Source organism: Mycteria americana, chromosome 2 (genome assembly GCF_035582795.1).
Source record: "Mycteria americana isolate JAX WOST 10 ecotype Jacksonville Zoo and Gardens chromosome 2, USCA_MyAme_1.0, whole genome shotgun sequence".
NCBI classification, from domain to species: Eukaryota; Metazoa; Chordata; class Aves; order Ciconiiformes; family Ciconiidae; genus Mycteria; species Mycteria americana.
Window position 1 is genome coordinate 40,256 of NC_134366.1, and position 20,000 is coordinate 60,255.

At 41.3% G+C, this 20,000-nt stretch overlaps 1 protein-coding gene across 7 annotated transcripts in view; it reads right to left on the reverse strand.

Moving 5' to 3' along the window:
• Positions 1–807: 807 nt before the first annotated feature.
• The window catches only part of SMARCD3 (SWI/SNF related BAF chromatin remodeling complex subunit D3), a 117,241-nt gene continuing 98,048 nt past the window's right edge, over positions 808–20,000 (reverse strand). For all 7 annotated transcript variants that reach the window (XM_075492069.1, XM_075492071.1, XM_075492070.1 and 4 more), the window contains 5 exons: positions 17,132–17,229; positions 10,877–11,012; positions 8,553–8,675; positions 5,119–5,220; positions 808–5,020 (listed from right to left, as the gene is read on the reverse strand). In XM_075492069.1, coding sequence (XP_075348184.1) covers positions 4,967–5,020; positions 5,119–5,220; positions 8,553–8,675; positions 10,877–11,012; positions 17,132–17,229 — 513 coding nt within the window. In that variant the 3' untranslated portion in view covers positions 808–4,966. The remainder of the gene's footprint in view (positions 5,021–5,118; positions 5,221–8,552; positions 8,676–10,876; positions 11,013–17,131; positions 17,230–20,000) is intronic.

Here is a 20,000-nt window from a genome sequence, read left to right on the forward strand (position 1 = left end):
ATGGAAATATAACCAGTAGATAAGGAAGTATAAGTAAAACTTTAACTGCAGGCTGTTCTGTAACAAAAGATAAGGAAACATCTCAAGACACAGACAAAAAGGGTGCCTGGAGGCTGCGGGAGAAAATCAGAAGAGAAGACCCCAGACTCCACGAACAGGATTGGATGAGCGTAAGTGCCATCAGGAAATCAAGCGACCTATAGAGACTAGAAAATCCAGTAACAATCAAAAGGCAGGGTCCCTCTTCAGAGGCACCCAGCTCGAGCTGTAACTACTATGGCATATTAAACATAGTAGAAGAACGAACTCTGTTTGATTCTTTCATTAAAGTGGAACCTAGGGACAAGCCCTGTTGAAGTGGCGTTCACATAATTCCTACTGTGGTCTAGGTGGTGGCTGTGTAATTCCCACAACACCTCTCAGCATCCAAGCTCTGGTCCCAGCTGCAACTTTTTGTTGACTATAACTAATAACAGCGATAATGATAAATGTACTGCAAATGACCAAGCACCTGACCTGGAGACGAGCCAGACCTCTCCAATGGTAAGGATTTCTCACCTATTCAGTATGGAAATGGCTGAAGATGGAATCCAGTGAAGAAACAAATTCACGTAAGAAAGATCTAAAAAGCAATAGTTCTCACCTTTTTCAAGTCCTATTAAAACCTGTTTATGTATGCCCCTGTGTGTCTGTGCACACGTGCGCACGCAAGTGAACAGAAATCCAAAAACTCGAGAACATTATCGGGAGCAGAAGGAAAACAACTGTACCTGTCTTTGTTAAGACACATAAGGTTAGTGCAAGAGATACAAAGAAACAAAGTATTTATTGTTAAAAGCTTTTCTACGAGTCACTCGGCATCATACAATGAAGATATGGTGGCTACAGAGTAGAGGGAGTCTCTCTCTCTCCCCCCCCTCCCCCCCCCACCCCTCTTTCTCTCCCCCCCATCCCCATGCACATATTTGCTCACTCTCACAAACCCACAGTTGTATTTTTTAATGGAGTTCCTGTCTTCAATGAGATTGGAAAAGGTGTTTATCATACAGGATCTGGCAGAACAGATACATCCTATTAAACAACAGAGCAGTTACAGAAAGGAGACCTCTTTCTTCAGGAAAAAAGAGCTTTCTTTTCCCCCCTCATCTATTTGCACTGCCATAAAAGGGTTCTCAACACAAAAACAGGCCAAAAAAAACCCCCAGTACCTGACTAGCATTTTGGCAAAATTAGGAGCCCTAGGATATGCACCAATATTGATATATGCACTAATATTTTCACTCAGCTTCCACAGGATAAATTCTAAACAATGCGGTGTAAAAAACCTCCCAGCTGAAACAATGTCTGCACTACAACTACCAACCCTGCTAAGTCGAACAACCGAATCCCTGCTGATAAAAGTGGAAAATGTTTTGACAATGTGTCTCAAAGTTATCTGCAGAACATTTGGTTCTGTCCTAGATGCCCATTTCCCAGGCTACATACAAGTTGACACTGGCTCTCTCCCACATGCTCTCTACATGTACATACACACATGCACACAAAATACACTGACTCTCATGGACTGTGCTATTTCCAACAGTACTCTGCACATTATACTGTGCTATATGTTACTGGCACTTCAGTGGTGCTCTGCTCCATCTTTTTATTTCGTTTTCCACTGCTGTATTCTTCTCTCTATTCCATAATCAAACATTTGTTTTCCCTTTAATTTCTAAGAAACGCTTGGTCTGAATCCTGACTCATGGCCAACAGCTCGAAGGACTAAAAAGAGTGTTTCAAACCTGCCATGTCAACACTTCAGCTCCAAGATATATTTCCCTTCTATTGGTACTCCAGAATTCTGTTTTAACACTTTCCTAGTTTGATGCTATATTTTCTAACAATCTGTATTATAATCTATACATTAACTACTTCTATGCACAGAATGGTTTTTTTTGCAGTATGCGCAGATTTGTATTGTACTGTGGCAGCAACTGAAGACCCCAAAACATCTTCTTGTCATCTTTTATACACACAAAAAGACGACCATCCTGAACTTAAAATGAATTTATCATTCACAATCTGCCACAATTACATGCCTGTTCAGTACCACTGCCTTTCATTTTCGTATGCCCAAGCAGCATTTGGTCCAGTTCCTCCCAGTATTGCTCCATTATTTATCTTCAAATATAATTTCCCTTTTTTGAAAACAAGCAAGCTCCTGGCTGTACTCCTGGAACAGAGGACAAAATTTCTGTGTCTCTTCAGTAAAAGGTCTGAACTGCTTCTGAACACAGGAAAAAAGCATCAAAATCTCAAACCTCAGTTTAACCAAAGGAAAGACACCTGACAGCTATTCCTAACACTCACTGTTGGTGACCAGTCTTTTTATGTACAGTAGGAATATGGACAGTGGGATATAAGAATACAGATATTGGATTGTCATCTTCAGTGCCATCTACAGTGGCTGACTCGTGCACGTGCACGCATGTGCGCATGCACACACACTCACACACTTCAATATAGCATTGGTGCTTAACATAGATTCACCTTCCAGTGATGCTGTTGTGAACACTGGGCAGCAACACATTAGGTTCGTTAATTTGCTTTGAAAGAGACTTGGAAACAGATCCATCCAATTAATTCTACAGAGAGATTCTAAAAGCAGGCTGGACTCCGTTATGTTGCCAGCTGTGGCACATGACTGAAATTTCTTTGTACAAATATTTGCCACTTCAATGGGAAAGTTCTCAAAAAACAGAATTCCCTGGCAGACATCCTGCAGGCATCTATCCCAGTCCCACGCCCTTCTCACATCCTTGCGTATCTTTCTCTGCATTTCTTATTCCTGGAGACTGAATGCATCCCCTGAATGTAGCTGCTCTGTTTACCACATACAGAAAAGAGTTTTATACACTGGACAGCATGCACACAACTGACACAGCAGCATAATAAATATGGAAGCACAGTAGCAGATGACCCCCACTGTTTTCCCTCATAATGCTTGCTTGTAGTCCAATTAGTGGAGTCCTAAAGTAAGTAAGATTTGAAGTCATTCACTGTCTGGCAGCCTCACAGCCCCTCACTATACTCAGTTTAAGCCTGCAGGATTTCATGTTTTACTGTAAAAAGAGGTTTTAACACAAAAAAGTTCCAAATGAAGCTATTCCCGGTAAAAGGCCTCAGGCAAAGAGGTACAGCTATGCTTTTTCTTACACCAATGGTTCTGCATGACAGTACTGCCATCATACAACGGCAATCAAATGTAAATTTTCCAAGACATCTCTGAACACAATGGTCAGAGTAAAAGCTACGGCACTATTAGCGTGAAAGCAGAGGTATTAAATAAAGGAGTGGAAGAGAAGACCATCTCTTCTGTGACTGGACAGAAGAAACTTTTAAGTTCAACCAAGAAAGAAATTGGCAAAGATAGCAGAAGAGAAAAGGACAATACTACAGCAAAATGCATTATTCAGAAGAGCTGCCTCCCTTCCGTATCATGTGTGAATTTGATTCTTTTTCCAAGAAAGTGAAAGAAAGGAGATGAAAAGGAGTAACCTAGGAGAGGATTCTGAGTGTCACATCACCTGGACAAAGAGTTATACTTTGGAAGCTGCTTTTTGGACTAGAAATCATGTTGGGCCATTAATTACAAACTAGTCTATGCACTACAAAAAATCGGGGGGAGGGGGGGAAGGATTTAATGAAGATGTCCCTGCTTCCAAGTAAATACGGTATAAATTCCCATAGTCTGAATTTGTTGTACACTTACGAAGAAGATGGTTTCCAAGGGATACGTTCTCTGTGCTATTTAAGGCTGATAGTGCTTTATAACTCAACAGCATCCTATATAACCAGTACGTATCATGTATGGGGGAACTAAATTATTCATAGTAAGAAGCAGTTCACCTGTGATCAAAATGTGAGACCAATCCAGGGACTCTATTAATATCTTGAACTAAAGAGAAAACTGCCACGTTATAGGAAGTTAAGCTTCTTGGAATCTGCACCAACTTAACAATTGGGGAAGTTCTTTTCAGTGCTGATCCCTACTGGCACACAGAGAAACATTTAGGAAATCTCATATTTTACATATATGGTTATTGTTAATATCTGCTTCGTTCAAAGCAGGTATCAGCAAAGCACCATTAAGTTATTTTCATTTTCTCAGAATGCCTCATTTCTTGCTTCAACCTCAGCTTTGCTAACACCACTGGTATTAAGGATGCGTAAGAAGCTCTTATCCCAGGGATAATTCTCTTCCTCTCAGTACAGCACATTGATCATGCCCATCTAGTGATACGTAATTCAGTCTACCTTTCACTGCAGGGGCAAGGGAAAGAGGAAGTATTAGAGTTTGTGGAAGAGATGTCCTGACTATACTTCTTTCTTCCAGAGGGGCTCTTCATTCCAGGAATGAAAATCCTCCTAGTTTGTTCTTTCACATGGTGGGATGGCTTCTTGCACTGCTCCAGCTGCAATAAAAACTCTATTCAGGAATATACAGCATTCCACAGCTATAAGAAAGACTATCTTGCCTAATTCCAGAGAAGTTACTATTTGAGACTCTTAGGTAACATAGGATGAGAACTGCATTTATTTCTCTAAATCTGTAGTCTCCTATAACACCCATCTCAACCTCCCCCATCAATGCCACCCATGATTCTATGCATAGCCCATCAGGATTTGCTGTGTAGTGTCTGAACTTTCCACTAAAACTTAATGATGCACGTTGATGAATGAACCTTTAATCTTCTTTAACACTGACACTTGTACGGCACTGTCTCTGGCCTGGAATGGTTTGAGACACCCCCCATGGGCAAGATTTTCAAGGGTCACTCTAAAGCTGGTGTTCTGACTGGTGTGTTGATGGTACATTCTCATCCAGTCAGGAAGCAGGTCCATGTGTAACAGTGAGCTAAGTAACACTGAAAAGTCCACTGGTTTGGTGGTCATGATGCCAATGGGATCTTGTGAGCAGTACTTATGTGTTGCGCACTCCCAGAGATTGTTCCAGTTCCTGCCGGCGCTGTTGGATCTGAAATAAAAGGAGAAACTGTACAGTTCAGCAGATTCAATTGTTCAGTGGCAGGAAGATTCAGTTATAAGCCAGCAGTGTGGATAATTCCTTCATACCTTGCAGTAGAAATATCTGCTCACAGCCTCTTGAGACCATGGCTCGTGATAAAATTCAGCTCTGCGTTCTTCCTCTGGGTTTCCAACTACATCAGTCATCACCTGTGACAAAAATAAAAACATTTTTCACTATAGCTCTTCTACCATGTAGAGAAACATTCAGATTTACCTAGACTCAAAATTTATCTGCATTGCTACATTAAAAATGTTCAGGACTGTTCTCTAAGCCCAAGGCAAATGGACAATGAATGGCATGTGTGCTTACTACCAAAACAAGATGGTCGCATACAAACTGTGAACTGTGAACAGCTCCCAACCTTTGCTCCTCAACTGTGCCAAGGAATAATTCTGGGCATCAGTAGTTGCCCAGGCTAAGCGCCACGATCTCTAATAATTTAACAGCATGGACAGTTTAGTTCCAGTGGCCAGGAAAAGTTCCCCAGCACTGTATGTTTTATTAGCCTACATATCCAAAGAACCTCAGTAGTTACCCATACACAGGGTTACAGTTTGCAATTGTTAAGGTATTCACATCAGATTGAGGCACAACTCTATACCAGCGTTGCCCTTACCTCAAAGCGTATCTTACCTTGATTTCAAGGAAAGTTCTGATGGGGAAAGCATTAAGGAAAAATAACGCTATTGAAACGCGAGGAACAGAAAACCCTAGTAATTCCAAAATGGCCAAAGTCCTGAGCTGATTTTTCAGTCTCTGCACAACTGCCAATAAAGCAAGATTTGAAAAAAAAACCACAAGTTGTTTAAGGAATTAGTGGATGGGACCACCTGGAAAACTGCCCTTAGGGACAAAGGAGCTGAACAGAGCTGGCAGCTCTTTAAGGACATTTTTCTTAGAGTGAAAGAGCTCTAAATTCCCATGTGTAAGAAACTGGGCAAGGAAGGCAGGAGACTGGCATGGCTCAGTAAGGACCGCCTGGTCTAACTAAAGTATAAGAAAGAAATGCACAGGCAGTGGAACCAGGGACACGTATCTTTGGAAGAATATAGGGATGCTGCCCTGATATGTAGGGATGGGCTCAGGAAAGCTAAGGCACAGCTGGAGCTGAATTTGGCAAGAGATGCGAAGAATAATAAGGGCTTTCACAGGTACGTTGGCCAGAAAAGGAAGGTTAAAGAAAATGTATGCCCCTCCAGTAAATAAGACAGGAAAACTGGTGACAACCAGTAAGGAGAAGGCTAAGTTAATCAACAAATTTTTTTGCCTCAGTTTTCAATGGTAATCTCTTTTCCCACATCGCTCAAGCCCCTGAACCTCAAGGGGGAAAGATGTCCCTCCCTTTGTAGAAGATCAGGTTTGAGACTACCTGAGGAACTTGAACATACACAAGTCGATGGGGCCCAACAAAATGCATGCCAGGGTCCTAGGGAAACTGGCTGATGTAGTCACTAAGCCACTCTCCAACATATTTGAAAAGTCACGGCAGTCAGGCAAAGTCCCCAGTGACTAGAAAAAGGGAAACATCACACCCATTTTTAAAAAGGGTAAAAAGGAGGACCCTGGGAACTACCGACCAGTCAGCCTCACCTCTGTGCCCAGTAAGATTATGAAACAGATCCTCCTGGAAGACATGTCGGAACATACGGAAGGCAGGGAGGTGATTAGAGACAGCCAACATGGCTTCACCAAAGGCAAATCATGTGTGACTAATCTAGTGGCCTTCTATGATGGAGTGACTGCATTAGGGAAGAGCAACTGATGTCATCACCTGGGTCGGGGCAATCCTCAGTATCAATACAGACAGAAGGATGAATGGATTGAGAGCAGCCCTGCAGAGAAGGATTTGGGGATACTGGTGGACAAAAAATTAGATCTGAGTTGGCAATGTGCGCTTGCAGCCCAGAAAGCCAATTGTATCCTGGGCTGCATCAAAAGAAGCATGGCCAGCAGGCTGAGGGAGGGGACTGTGCCCCTATGCTCTGCTCTCGTGAGACCCCCCCCCCAGAGCACTGCATCCAGCTGTGGGGTCCACAGTGCAAGAAGGACATGGACCTGTTAGAGCGGCTCCAGAGGAGGCCATGAAAATGGTCAGAGGGCTGGAACACCTCTCCTACGAAAAGAAGATGAGAGAGTTGGGGTTGTTCAGCCTGGAGAAGAGAAGGCTCCAGGGAGACCTTATTGCGGCCTTTCAGTACTTAAATGGGGCTTATAAGAAAGACGGGGACAGACTTTTTACCAAGGCCCGTAAGTGACAGGGCAAGGGGCAACGGTTTTAAACTGAAAGAGGGTAGGTTTAGATTAGATATAAGGAAGACTTTTTTTACGATGAAGGTGGTGAGACACTGGCACAGGTTGCCCAGAGACGTTGTGGATGCCTCATCCCTGGAACTGTTCAAGGTCAGATTGAATGGGGCTTTGAGCAACCTGATCTAGTGAAAGATGTCCCTGCTCACAGCAGGGAAGTTGGACTAGGTGATCTTTGAAGGTCCCTTCCAGCCCAAACCATTCTATGATTCTATGATTCCATAAAAAATAAAATCCTGATTACTAAGTCTCCAGCATTACAGAATCAAGGGTAAATATAAAATTACTAGCATCTTTTGCAGAGTAGTATTGTGCAATCACAATTCTGATGCCAGCAGGGCAGAACATTATAGAAAAGGCCCTTATGGGACTGGGTCAGTCAGGGAGAACACTGAACAACTGTTCTATGTATGCAGCTAGAGAAACTCCACAACACCTTACTTTGTAAGCTCTTCAAGCTAAAGGCTGCTTTATTTAAACATTCTTTCAGATGCCTGTCCCCTTTTGAATACAATATAAATAATAATAATAATAATCATAACCTTAACAGTAGATTTTTGGAAGACTATGGACTACAAACTAGACATTTCTATTTGAAAGACACAACAATTTTATTAAAAGAATTTCATGAATTCATTAATACAACTGGTTTTGAGGCGTCTGAGTTAAAGACACAAAGTGTGAAACTTTATGAGGAACGAATTATTCATTTTTGCTGGCAAACAACTGAACTTCTTTACATTCCATTTCTTGGGTATCTCAAAGCTAAGCTTAAAGGCAGCTGATATTTAATCTGCCTATTTCTTAAATAAGATTAAATTATGAACTAACAAAACACCCAAATTGTATTATTGTACTGTAGAACGCTCCTGCTGAGTTTTATATAGCTGTAATTTTAAGGAGTACACCAATACAGCTCTGCACTTTGATCTTACTGTCTGACCACAAATTCACCTACCACCCCCATTAAGCACCACTGTTCCACTGGAACTGGAATACAGCCTAAACTGTCTTTCCTGCATAGTCTGCTCGGGGATTGCAGTATTCCACTCATTGTCTGTCTTCCACCAGTTTTCCATCCTGGATGTTTTAGCTATACATTCTATATATATTTAGATACAATTCTTACATTCTGGTTCCACTATTCATTCTTCTTCAAACCTTAGCTCACCTTAAGATCCCTACTCTGGGACCGGAGAAGGTCTTGGATGTATCCTTTGGGATCTTTGGAGAAACTCAGCATGAAATCACGTTGTATTTTTAACTGATTTATGGACTCAATTGTCTCATGAATCTGAAAGAAAAAAACAAAGCAGATGTTACTTAATTCCTCCCATGCTCCAGTGACCCTGAGGTCAGCCCCATTAGCATCTTTGTACTTCTTGTAATGTACAAAGGTGATAATTCTACACCGCAGACTTGTGCAGGTTTCTATGGCTTTTTCCCTTCAAAGAGGGAGTTAATCGCAGTCCTGCAATTACATTTTGGTTTCACTTGTACTTCTGCAATACAAGTATGTACAGGATTCTTCTTCACTTCCTGCATTGAACGTCTGGATGGCATGCTATATACAATACTGAAGAGCTAAGTCATGTCACTGTACAATGTAGTAATTTCCTGTGTATAATCAGTCTTTCTGCCAAGTCTGGGATTTTCCAGGAAAGATGCTATATAAATATGTCTTTAAACAGTGCCCAATGCAAGAAAGCAGTTATTCCCCTGGTTAATCATCATCATATCTTCAATACCCTGCTGTGATCCTTAAAATTTCTAGTGATTGCCTGATCAAGTCCATGTTAAATGAACTTGCATAACAGTCATGACTTCTAGACTTTTTCTTATGAGAAAGCCTATTAAAGTCACAGTGGCTGCAAAAAGAACAGGAGTGTGAACAATGAGAAATCAGGAGTATGGAAGGTTTATAGAAAATGAGTCATTATCTTCAGCAATATTATGAAAGAAATGAGCATTAACCAACAGGGAAGAATGAAGACTCCAAAGAGAAGTCAAGGTCCTATAATCATCCTGGATAACAAAATCAGGTATGATCAAGGGGAGGACAGTTAATGAATCATTTGCACATACACACATAGAAAAGAACACTTTTGCTACCCTGTTCCTCTAAAATTCTAGTTTGAGATTGTAAACCTATCTTGTTTAACTTCATATATACATCTATTTTGCCAAAACAGCTAATGTGGCCAGGTACATGGGAGAAAATAATCCTCCCCTGATCTTGCTATGCCATCAAGGCCACTAGTGTAGGCACAACTATATGGTATGTTAACAGAAGAGAGCTGCTGTCAACTTAAAATCATTCCTTATTTGGGAAAATGATGTAGCCATGCTGAAGAGAATTCTGTTGGCATGCACCGGGTTTCCACTAGAGGACTCTGTGGCAGCATAGCAATAAATGGTATAGATGATAACAATGCAGCAGTCAATGCCTGTTTACCCAGAAGTGACTTCAGTAACTTCACTAATCACAGCTTGCCCTCTGCTGTAGCAAACGCTCAAAAAAGAGGTGATAGCAACGTGGGAAAAGGTGAGCTGGACTGGAAACAGAATAATCCTATGCATGCTGCATGCAAGCCTGTATAGGCTGGGAACCAACTGGCTGAGCAGCTGCCCTGCTGAAAAGGACCTTTCTCGAGAGCCATAAAAGAAAAGATGCTGCAACAGTTACCAGAATCCGTAGGACTGCTAGTGTCCCAACCCCCTTTAAAATTGCATGAAGACCAGAGTTTAACATATTTGTTTGTATTAGAGGTAAACAAACAGAAACTGGGCCTGACTGTATGTCACATAAATCATCTCTGGTCCGTGATGTCACACCTCTTCTTCTTCCCTTGCTCTGAGAAGTCACTTTTGTTTATCCCTTACCAAGCCAAATCAGCCATTTACACATGTGCCAAAAGCTAGCTAACAGTCCCCATGACATGAACCCCTAATACAGCCTGCAGAGCTCACCACTGCTGTTAAGACAGATACTCTTATCTGAAGTGTGCATGATCCTCCTTCACTGAAAACAAGTCTGCCAAACTGCTCCAAGTGATTTTTCTGCCATGCATTTTCCATATTTGCACCTACTGCAGAGAGCTGTTCTGCAACCATGCATGCACAAAACACATCTGGAGTATGACATTCTCTTAGCTTTGCCTTATAGCAATTTAACAAGATACCATGACCTCTCAATAACCAGTTATAGTCAAACAGTTCAGATGATTCTTGAATACCAGGGGACTCATTATACTACCTGTGAAACTCTGCGTCTATCACCTTGACAACTGTGTCAGGCCCTGGATCAAATCCTATGCGGGAATGCCACTCACCCCTCTGTATTCCCATTGCTTGTGGCTGATTCATCCCTTGAAAGCACATCCAATTGAGAAGTACCTGTCTCACAACATTACTGTCTTTGATGTGTGACACCAAACCCACATGAAGATACACAATGAGTGTATGCCATGTGATACTTTACTCCTGGGCTAGTACCTTGTTGTCCAATGCTGTAATCTCCTGTTGGTTAGCTGTTGAGAGAAGAAAACTACTCATCTGTCCCTTTAATGGGTCTTCAACTTCTACATCTATGTCATAACAAGCCGTCTTCTTCTGATCGTTGGGGTCAACGCTATGGAGAGTATAACAGAAGATCATGAGAACTGCCATAATGAATCAGAATAAATATCCATCCAGCCCAGAATACATTCTTTGATAAAGCCTGTTGCAGATGCTGTGAGGAACAGGGTATCTTTATATATTTGTATATCCTAGTATATCCTCTCATCTTTCATCAGTCAGAATTCAGAGACTTTTGAGATGGAGGTTTTGTCCAGACCATCAACTTTAATAGCTGCTAATGGACATAGTCTTCATTAAATTGTCTAACATCTTCCTGAGACCTGTTGTAACTCTGGCCTCCAAAGCAATCCCCAGTGGTAAATACCATACTGGTATGGTCTCTGCTCGACTGCATCTTTTTTGAGATAGGGTAAGTAGAACCGTATACTACCATTCTGGATGTGAGCACATCATGACATTTATTTATTTGGTTCTTGGTTCCTTCTCTAATAATTCCTAGCACTGTAATTGTGTTGGCAGCTATGCAGCATTGTAATGATTCCTAGCTACTTCTTAAGAGGTAGCAGTGAATTTGGGGACCACTACTTTGTTTGTAACGTTGCCTCCTTAATTCTTCAAAGAATATAGCCAGTCATGCCTTCCTGTTACAGAAGCTATATTAACTCTTCCCCAATATATCACATGTCTATTAACTCCATTCTCTACTACAGTTAGTACCAATTGGCTTTCAATATCCAGGATTGGTTCTGGAATGTTTTTGGCATCATGTTAACTATTTACCACCACTCTGGTACTGAAGGAGATTTCAGTAATAGGTAACACATTGTATAGAATCATAGAATCATTTAGGTTGGAAGAGACCCTTAAGATCATTGAGTCCAACCGTAAACCTAACACTGCCAAGTCCACCACTAAACCATACCCCTAAGCGCCATGTCTACACATCTTTTAAATACCTCCAGGGATGGTGACTCCACCACTTCCCTGGGCAGCCTGTTCCAATGATTGACAACCCTTTCGGTGAAGAAATTTTTCCTAATACCCAATCTAAACCTCCCGTGGTGCAACTTGAGGCCGTTTCCTCTTGTCCTATGGCTTGTTACTTGGGAGAAGAGACCGACCCCCACCTCTCTCCAACCTCCTTTCAGGTAGTTGTAGAGAGCGATAAGGTCTCCCCTGAGCTTCCTTTTCTCCAAGCTAAACAACCCCAGTTCCCTCAGCCGCTCCTCATCAGACTTGTGCTCCAGACCCTTCCCCAGCTTCGTTGCCCTTCTCTGGACATGCTCCAGCCCCTCAATGTCTGTCTTGTAGTGAGGGGCCCAAAACTGAATACAGTATTCGAGTTGCGGCCTCACCAGTGCCAAGTACAAAGGGACAGTGGTTGGTAATTAAGCAATTTCATGAGAGTCCTGCATGAAAAACCATTTACAACTCCTCATTTAGTGTGTGTTAAATTCATTTCTATTTGATACCTTCGTGTGCTAAAGTTTTTCAGATACACCCTTTCCACCTGCTGTCCAAAACCCATACGGCACAGGTATGGGACCTTCCCTAATCTCTAAAGTTAACATTGATTAAAAGAATGAATTTTTATTTTCTTATCTGACTTTAAGCAGCTGATTGTCTTCCAAGAACATTTTTTTTAAACCTTATTAATTTCTCAGTTTCAATAGTAGGCTTCCTACTTCCAATGTATTTCAACCAATCTTAGTATTTTCTTTTTCATCTTTAACAAGCTAAATATGAGTATTATTCTTTGGCTTGTCCTATCCTAACTTTATATTTAATTTGTTGGGATTTAGACTTAACATTTACTTTATCTTTAGACTAAATTTTCTTAGCAAGAAAACAGTTTTTCAGCCCAGTAGTTGGTAAATTAGACTTCAGTCATTGTCACTTGTAGTATGAAAATTCTGGCTTCTCAACACTGTTTTTGAAATGTCTAGGTTATGTGCATCTGCTATAGGTAGTAAAAAAATTGGCTCTGGATCTAATTGAGATTGTTAGACTTGGGGGAGCAGAAGAACTTCCATGGATGGATTTGCGTTAGGAGTGTTGCTAGCAGGAGGTGATCCTTCTCTATACTCAGCACTGGTGAGGCCACACCTGGAGTACTGTGTTCAGTGCTGGGCTTCCCAGTACAAGAGAGATATGGAGCTACCGGAAAGAGTTCCACGAAGGTCCATGAAGATGATTATGGCACTGGAGCACCTCATACATGAGGAGAGGCTGAGAGATCTGGGACTGTTCAGCCTCGAGAACAGAAGACTTGGGGGGAAGGGGGAGGGAACTTACCAAAACCTGAAGGGAGAGTTTAAAGAAGACGGAGCCAGGATCTTTTCAGTGGTACCCAGTGACAGGACAAGAGGCAATGGGTGCAAACTGAAACACAGGAAGTTCTGTCTGAACACGAGGAAACACTTTTTTACTGTAAGGGTGACCAAGCACTGGCACAGGTTTCTCAGAGAGGTTGTGGAGCCTCCCACGTTGGAGATATTCAAAAGCGATCTGGACACGGTCCTGGCCAACCAGCTACAGGTGGCTGTGCTTAAGCCGGGGAGGGCATTTGACTAGATGATCTCCAGAGGTCCCTTCCAACTTCAACCATTCTGAGATTCTGTGATGCTGTGGCTTTCTGCAAGCGGATCAGCAGCAGAAGGAAGACTAAGGGAAGCCCGGGCCTGGGTCTGGTTCTGCTGCTCATGTCAAAAGCCTTGGAAGAGGCTGAGGTTCCCAGTGTTATCTTTGCCTCCTGGGACAGAATGACACCGTACAGTGGAACAGGTGGGCATCAACTGGGTAGAAAGCAGTTTTGCAGGAGTGGGCCTGGGTGTCCTCATGGACAACAAGCAGAGAATGAGTCTGTGAGGCAAGCCAGCCATGACAAAGGTCAACTGCAAAATGGGCTGTATTAGCATAAGCGTTGGCATCAAGCCAAGGAAAGAGGCTATTCCTTGCTATGCCACACTTGTGAAACTGCATCTGGACTTCTGGACCAGAAAGACGTGACATTCTGGAGCAAGGCCTGCAGAGGACCACCAGTATGTGTGGGGGCTGGAGCACATGCCTACCAAGAGAAGCTGCAAGAGCTGGGTTTGTCCAGCCTTGAGAAGAGAAGGGGAAAGGGAGATCCTATTGGTGAGTGCAACTGCCGTACGGGATGGTGACGAAAAGACAGAGCCAGCCTCCTCTTGGAGGTGCACAACAATAGGATGAGAGGCAACAGAAACTCACTGCAACAGGGGCAATTGACTCAGTATAAGGAACTTTTTTTTTTTTTTTTTTTTAAATCATGATGGTAGTCAAAAAGGGGAAATTAAGAGCTAACCTATTGGCAATAGGAGAATATTGGAGAGCTATGCTTTGTAGTCTACTTGTGTAATGTTAATAGCGTAGGAGGCGCTGCTTCTTTGCAGAAATGGGAAATCCCACAGATGTTTCTCTTTATACCTCTGATTTCAGGTGTGTCAGCTGCAATAATGAGTGCAAGTCAAGAAAAGCTCCAGCTCCAGCTTGAGCTCAAGTAAGAAGATTTGACTCCTACCAGTTTTAAATTTCATGCATTCAGTATCACAGAGATCAGAAACTATTATACACTCTGTATTTTTTAATTGCATTCTGCATTCTCTTTGAGTCTACCTAATATTTAAAATATTTACCAAGATTAGAGGCTTTCTGTTCATCTCTATTTCATTTACACTTCAACCCCACTGCATTTTTTGTTTTCTTTTTCAAAGAGGGGGGGTGGTTGGTGTCTGAAGAGTGGTTCTAAAATACTATTATTTCTAGCATGAGTTTAGAATACTTCACATTTTAGTCTCTGTGCACATACTCTAAAACTAGAATGAATAATTGTGATCTAGTTGACCTTCTTGTGAAAGACAGGACTGAGGATTTACCTCAATTAAGAGCACATATATTTAAAATCACTAGTGATGAAAAATTCCCTGTAGAGGTCTGCTGATTTTGGCTACGCTAGAGTTAATTTTCTTCACAGTGGCTAGTATGGGGCTATGTTTCGGATTTGTGCTGGAAACAGCGCTGATAACACAGGGATGTTTTTGTAATTGCTGAGCAGTGCTTACACAAAGTCAAGGCCTTTTCTGCTTCTCACGCCACCCCACCAGCGAGTAGGCTGGGGGTGCACAAGAAGCTGGGAGGGGACACAGCCGGGACAGCTGACCCCAGCTGACCAAAGGGATATTCCAGACCATATGATGTCATGCTCAGCAATAAACTGCGGGGGGGCACTGCTCGGAGACTTGCTGGGCATCAGTCAGTTGGTGGTGAGCAATTGTTTTCATTTGCATTACTTGTCTTTCTTGGGTTTTATTTCTTTCTGTTTGTTATTTTCCTTTTCATTACAATTTTTTAAATTGTTGTTGTTATATTTTATTTCAGTTATTAAACTGTTTTTATCTCAACCCACAAGTTTTCTCACTTTCACCCTTCCAATTCTCTTCCCCCACACTGCTGGGGGAGAGTGAGCGAGCAGCTATGTGGTGCTTAGCTGCCGGCTGGGGTTAAACCACAAGCAGCTGGCAAATTGTTTCAGTAGTTGACTACATTCACTCTTAAAAATTGAATGCTGGGGGGCAGGGCAGAGGGTCTGTGAGAGTCTGTTTAAAGCTCAACTGGACTAGGCCCCTAAGCATCCTGATATAATTTGAACCTGCTTTGAGTTGGGAGGGGGGAGCTCTAGATGACCACCAGCGATCCCTTCTACTGTACATTATTCTGTGATGTTGTGAGACTAAAAGTTACTTACTTCCTTTAAATTCAGTGCCAGACTTCCAGATTTACTTTAGCTTAGCTTAACACTGTAAAGACCCTATTGCAAAAGTATTCCCTATTCTCAGGAAATTAATACTTCCCCTTTCCACAGCATTATGTCAGTGCAATCTAATGCTGTCAGGTGCTGTGTGGTGCACACAGTGTATCAGAGAATGCTACTATACACAAGGTCCTGCTCTTTAGCTTGTATCTAACAGAAAATATACTGCCTCCAGAACCTCTTTGCCATCTCTCTGCCCCTGGAAACATAACCATCAGTTCCTTGTCATTTTTCTCCAAGACAATGACTATATATCTCTGAGGACCTCAGCTTTTTTTGGTCCATCAACAGGTCACTGAGTTGTCTTCAATGACAGTATATACACAGCTATCAATCTGCATGGTAGTCAAGCTGCTTTTTGATTGGTTTATATATTCAAATGAATTGAAAAGCAAATTTTATTTTGATAGGCTGTGTAATATTTAAACTTCTTATCACACATATTATAAATTTAAAATAAAGAACCCAATTTTAAGCATATTCAGAAATATTTGTTGTCAATATTCTGTAGGAAATCAAATCACTACGCTCAATTACCAATAATGTTTTAACACCCAGAATCAGAGTTTTGACTAGGACCACAAAGGAAGTTGGGAAAGACTGAAATATCTTAACAGCAAGGTTGCAATCCCCAAAATTCTCTTTATCCCCACCCCCCCACCCCCGTTGTCACTTAAATATGGAATGTGCTGGAAGTGCCCTAGATAGCTGAAAGTTGTATTTCATCTACTATGCCAGAAATACATCTGTTTTGACAAGGATGCCAGAAGCTCAGTATCTTGGTCGCAATGGCCTTCTCTGAATCTAGGCATTCCTTACTGTAAATCTCTTGAGATCTCTGACTAGTTGGCATTCTTAGAATAAGACTAACAGTCAAACAGATGACCCAATCCCAACAAAGCATGCATGGACTGGCCACTGTATTTGAAACTTAATACTGTTGTACATTTTACATAATAACTCAGTGATTAGAGTGATTGCCCATGGTGTACAATATCTTACTTCAATTCCTTTTTTTCCTCTCTAAGTGGATTCAAACTCTCGTTGCTCTCCCCTTAGGAAAGAAACCTGACCAACTCTCTCAATGGTATTCTAGCAGCGATAAAAATGATAAGAAGTTTTGCATACTCCTAGAGAATTGGTGGCATTCTATTGAAAATAATTCAGAATTGTATAGACCAGAATGACACAGAGAATGAACACACAACAAAGTCCATGGTACTCACCTGGAAGTTATAAAAACTGGATTCTGGTCCCTGCTACTGTAGCTGTTTCTGTATCTTATATAGCGAGTGTTTTGCACATGACAGTGCTAAGCTGACTGACCAGCTTACCTGATGATATGATTTATCACTATAGGGTCTGGTGGCAGCAGCAGGTTAGTGAGTCTCTGAGGAATTTCAGAAAACTTTAGCCGTGGACAGTCAAAGATCTGGAATACAATAAAGCATGTTATCCTTGTCCAAAACCTAACTTGCAATTAAATGAGGAGGTAAGCAAAAGTAAGGTGATTTTGAAAGCTCCTGATTCTGGCTCCTTGCACAGAATAAATTTTTGGTCACTTCTGTCCCTGCGAATTGTTGCTGTACTTACAATCTGGGCTAGCTGACAGATGCATCAGATGACGACAATTTCAGGTGTCCCATTTTTGGTCTAGCTGCTTAAAGGGCACAGGCCACTTTAATGGGACATCAGGATCAACTGTATCAATGATGGGAGAGAAGTGAACACTTCCTCTCTCACTAAGGGTTTTCAGCAGCATATCATAAAGAAAACCATTTCTTTTTTATCAGAGGAAATATAAAAACAGTTTGCTTTTTTTTCAAGGCATGTTTCTTGCAATATTTTGTGCTAAAGAAAAATACAAGAAAATATTTCTGGATTTTAAAACCATTTGCAATTTTTTTTTTTTTAAAGATTAAGGAAAAAAAAAGTCAACATGGTTTTACTTATTTTTAACCAAAACCTAAACAGCCTCTTGGAATGGTTCCACTCCTTTCCAATCAACATCTCATGGTTACCTTCTCTTTACTATGGTCCATAAGCTCAATATGTATTGAATTCAGAAAATTTAAAAAAATCTTTTGGAAAGGATCAAAATCTGTAGGTTTTGGAAATCTTCTGTGAGTAATTGCAGTGCGTTGCCATGAATCCAGAACTACTCCTTACACCTGGAGTTTTCAGAAATATAATTATTACAGCCTTTTTTTCCTACTGGGATTTTTAATGCTCTGAACAGGTGAATCGGCTTTTCTCTACAGATATTCCATTTAAACTGACTTAAAAAAACCCCGAACTATCTATATATTAACATTTGCCTTAAAACGTGCCGTTACATGGAGGCAATTTGTAAAAATGTTGATGCCTATGCAAATGCAAATGCCTCTTAGGGAAACTATTTCCACTTGATAGAAGAGAGATACTACTTGTAGTATTGTATCTATAAACAGAAACATGCTTTGCAGCTCTAGAGACAAAGGATGCAGGCAGGGTTGAAAAGAATGGACTATCAGGTTGTAGAATGGGCATACAAAGTCAGACTGTTCAACTAGGATGCTGTGGTTCCTCAGATAGAGTATCTTCTGAAATCCATAATTTTCTGGAGTGAGGAAATTTGGTAGCAGAAATACCTAGAAGCCAGCTCTGGCTTTTGAAATACCTTTGGACCTTTTTCCTTGCTTTTGCTTGTAACACAGTGGATTTCAAATCTCCCAGCTGATGTAAACAGTGTTTCTAAACAGAAAAGGATCCTTCTTCATCAAGTCTAAAATCTGTCTAATTTGCCGGACTTACCTGCATCCAGGAATTCAGCCAGCTAGTTTCTAAAGAGCAAGGAAGTAACCAAATCTACTGAGTCTGCAACTCACTCTTTATTTCAGTTCTGAATTCTGATACCTCATAGAGATGACTGTGGAATTCCCACTCAAAATCTTTGCATACCAAGCTCCATCCAATCTGCTGTCACCACTGGCTCAACACTCATGTCAAACTCCTAATGTGGATGCCCAAGAGATGAGAGCTTTAAGAAGGGAAAAGAGAGCAAGGACACACAATAGTGAGAGAAGGGGTGGGAGACTGGAAACTAAGGCTAGATGGAATTTTCCTAAAGCTTCTCACATTCCTACTTGACTGGAGTTAATCGTCTAAACTTACAACCACTGGCTCTGAAAGCCTATACGGCCACAGTAATTCTGGTGTGTGAGGTAACTCATTCAGCGATAATTTTTTAGTCTGGACTGTATTGCGTAATTAGATATAACCACAAGCACACCAGCACAGGATTTAGAAAAGCTGGCATACCAAATGAGGAAACTGGTATCTAAAAGGGAATGCTAGAGACACTGATATGTTATGTACTGCTCCCCTAAGTGATCTGTGCACTTCCAGCTATGACCATGATTTTTTCCAGGAGTTACATGCCTAAAACTATATAGTCTACAGAAATACCATCAGACTGGGAGGCATTCCTAACCCAATTCCTTTACACTCCATATCTCAATCCTAGAGTATTAGGGTGAAAAACAAAAAAACTCATAACGAAATGTTTCATTTGATTTAATAGGATCCATTTTCCTAAGTACTAATATCAGTTTTGAAAGCAAGATCAGCTACTTAGGACAATTTTGCCAGAGACCTAAGGAAAATGGAAACACTCAAATCAATCCCATTTATTATTTAAATCTATGCAACCACTGCATTCTTATGAAACTATTCCAGATTAGCCAGCTCTTGCAGGGAGTGAGGTTCAGTCTCCTAGAAAAGGAATCTGCTACTTCTCAACTCTCTCATCTGACTAATCTTCTGAGGATGGGAAGACAATTATCAGGTCTGATGGTATTCCTGAAGCGTTCTAACACAAAGGAGACCTATGAGCTAGTAAGCCTCTGATGAGATACACAAAGAGAAGATGGCTCCAGCAAGTTCTTATTCTAGCAAAGTTCTTAAGCTGAAAATTAAAATAAATACAAGTGAGAAGGCCCTCCTGCTTACCATAAGTAAGGTATGAACTGCTGTACTGGATCACACAAAGGATCTACTACACATCTACCACACTATCCTGCCCTTGACAGTGGCCAAAAGTGGATACTAAAGGAAAAATGTAAGAACAGGAGAAACATATACTGGTCCTTCCAGAAAAAACCTCTCTGAATCTCCACAGCTTTGCAATTACCTTGCATTTATAACAGCCCAAGATTTTTTGCC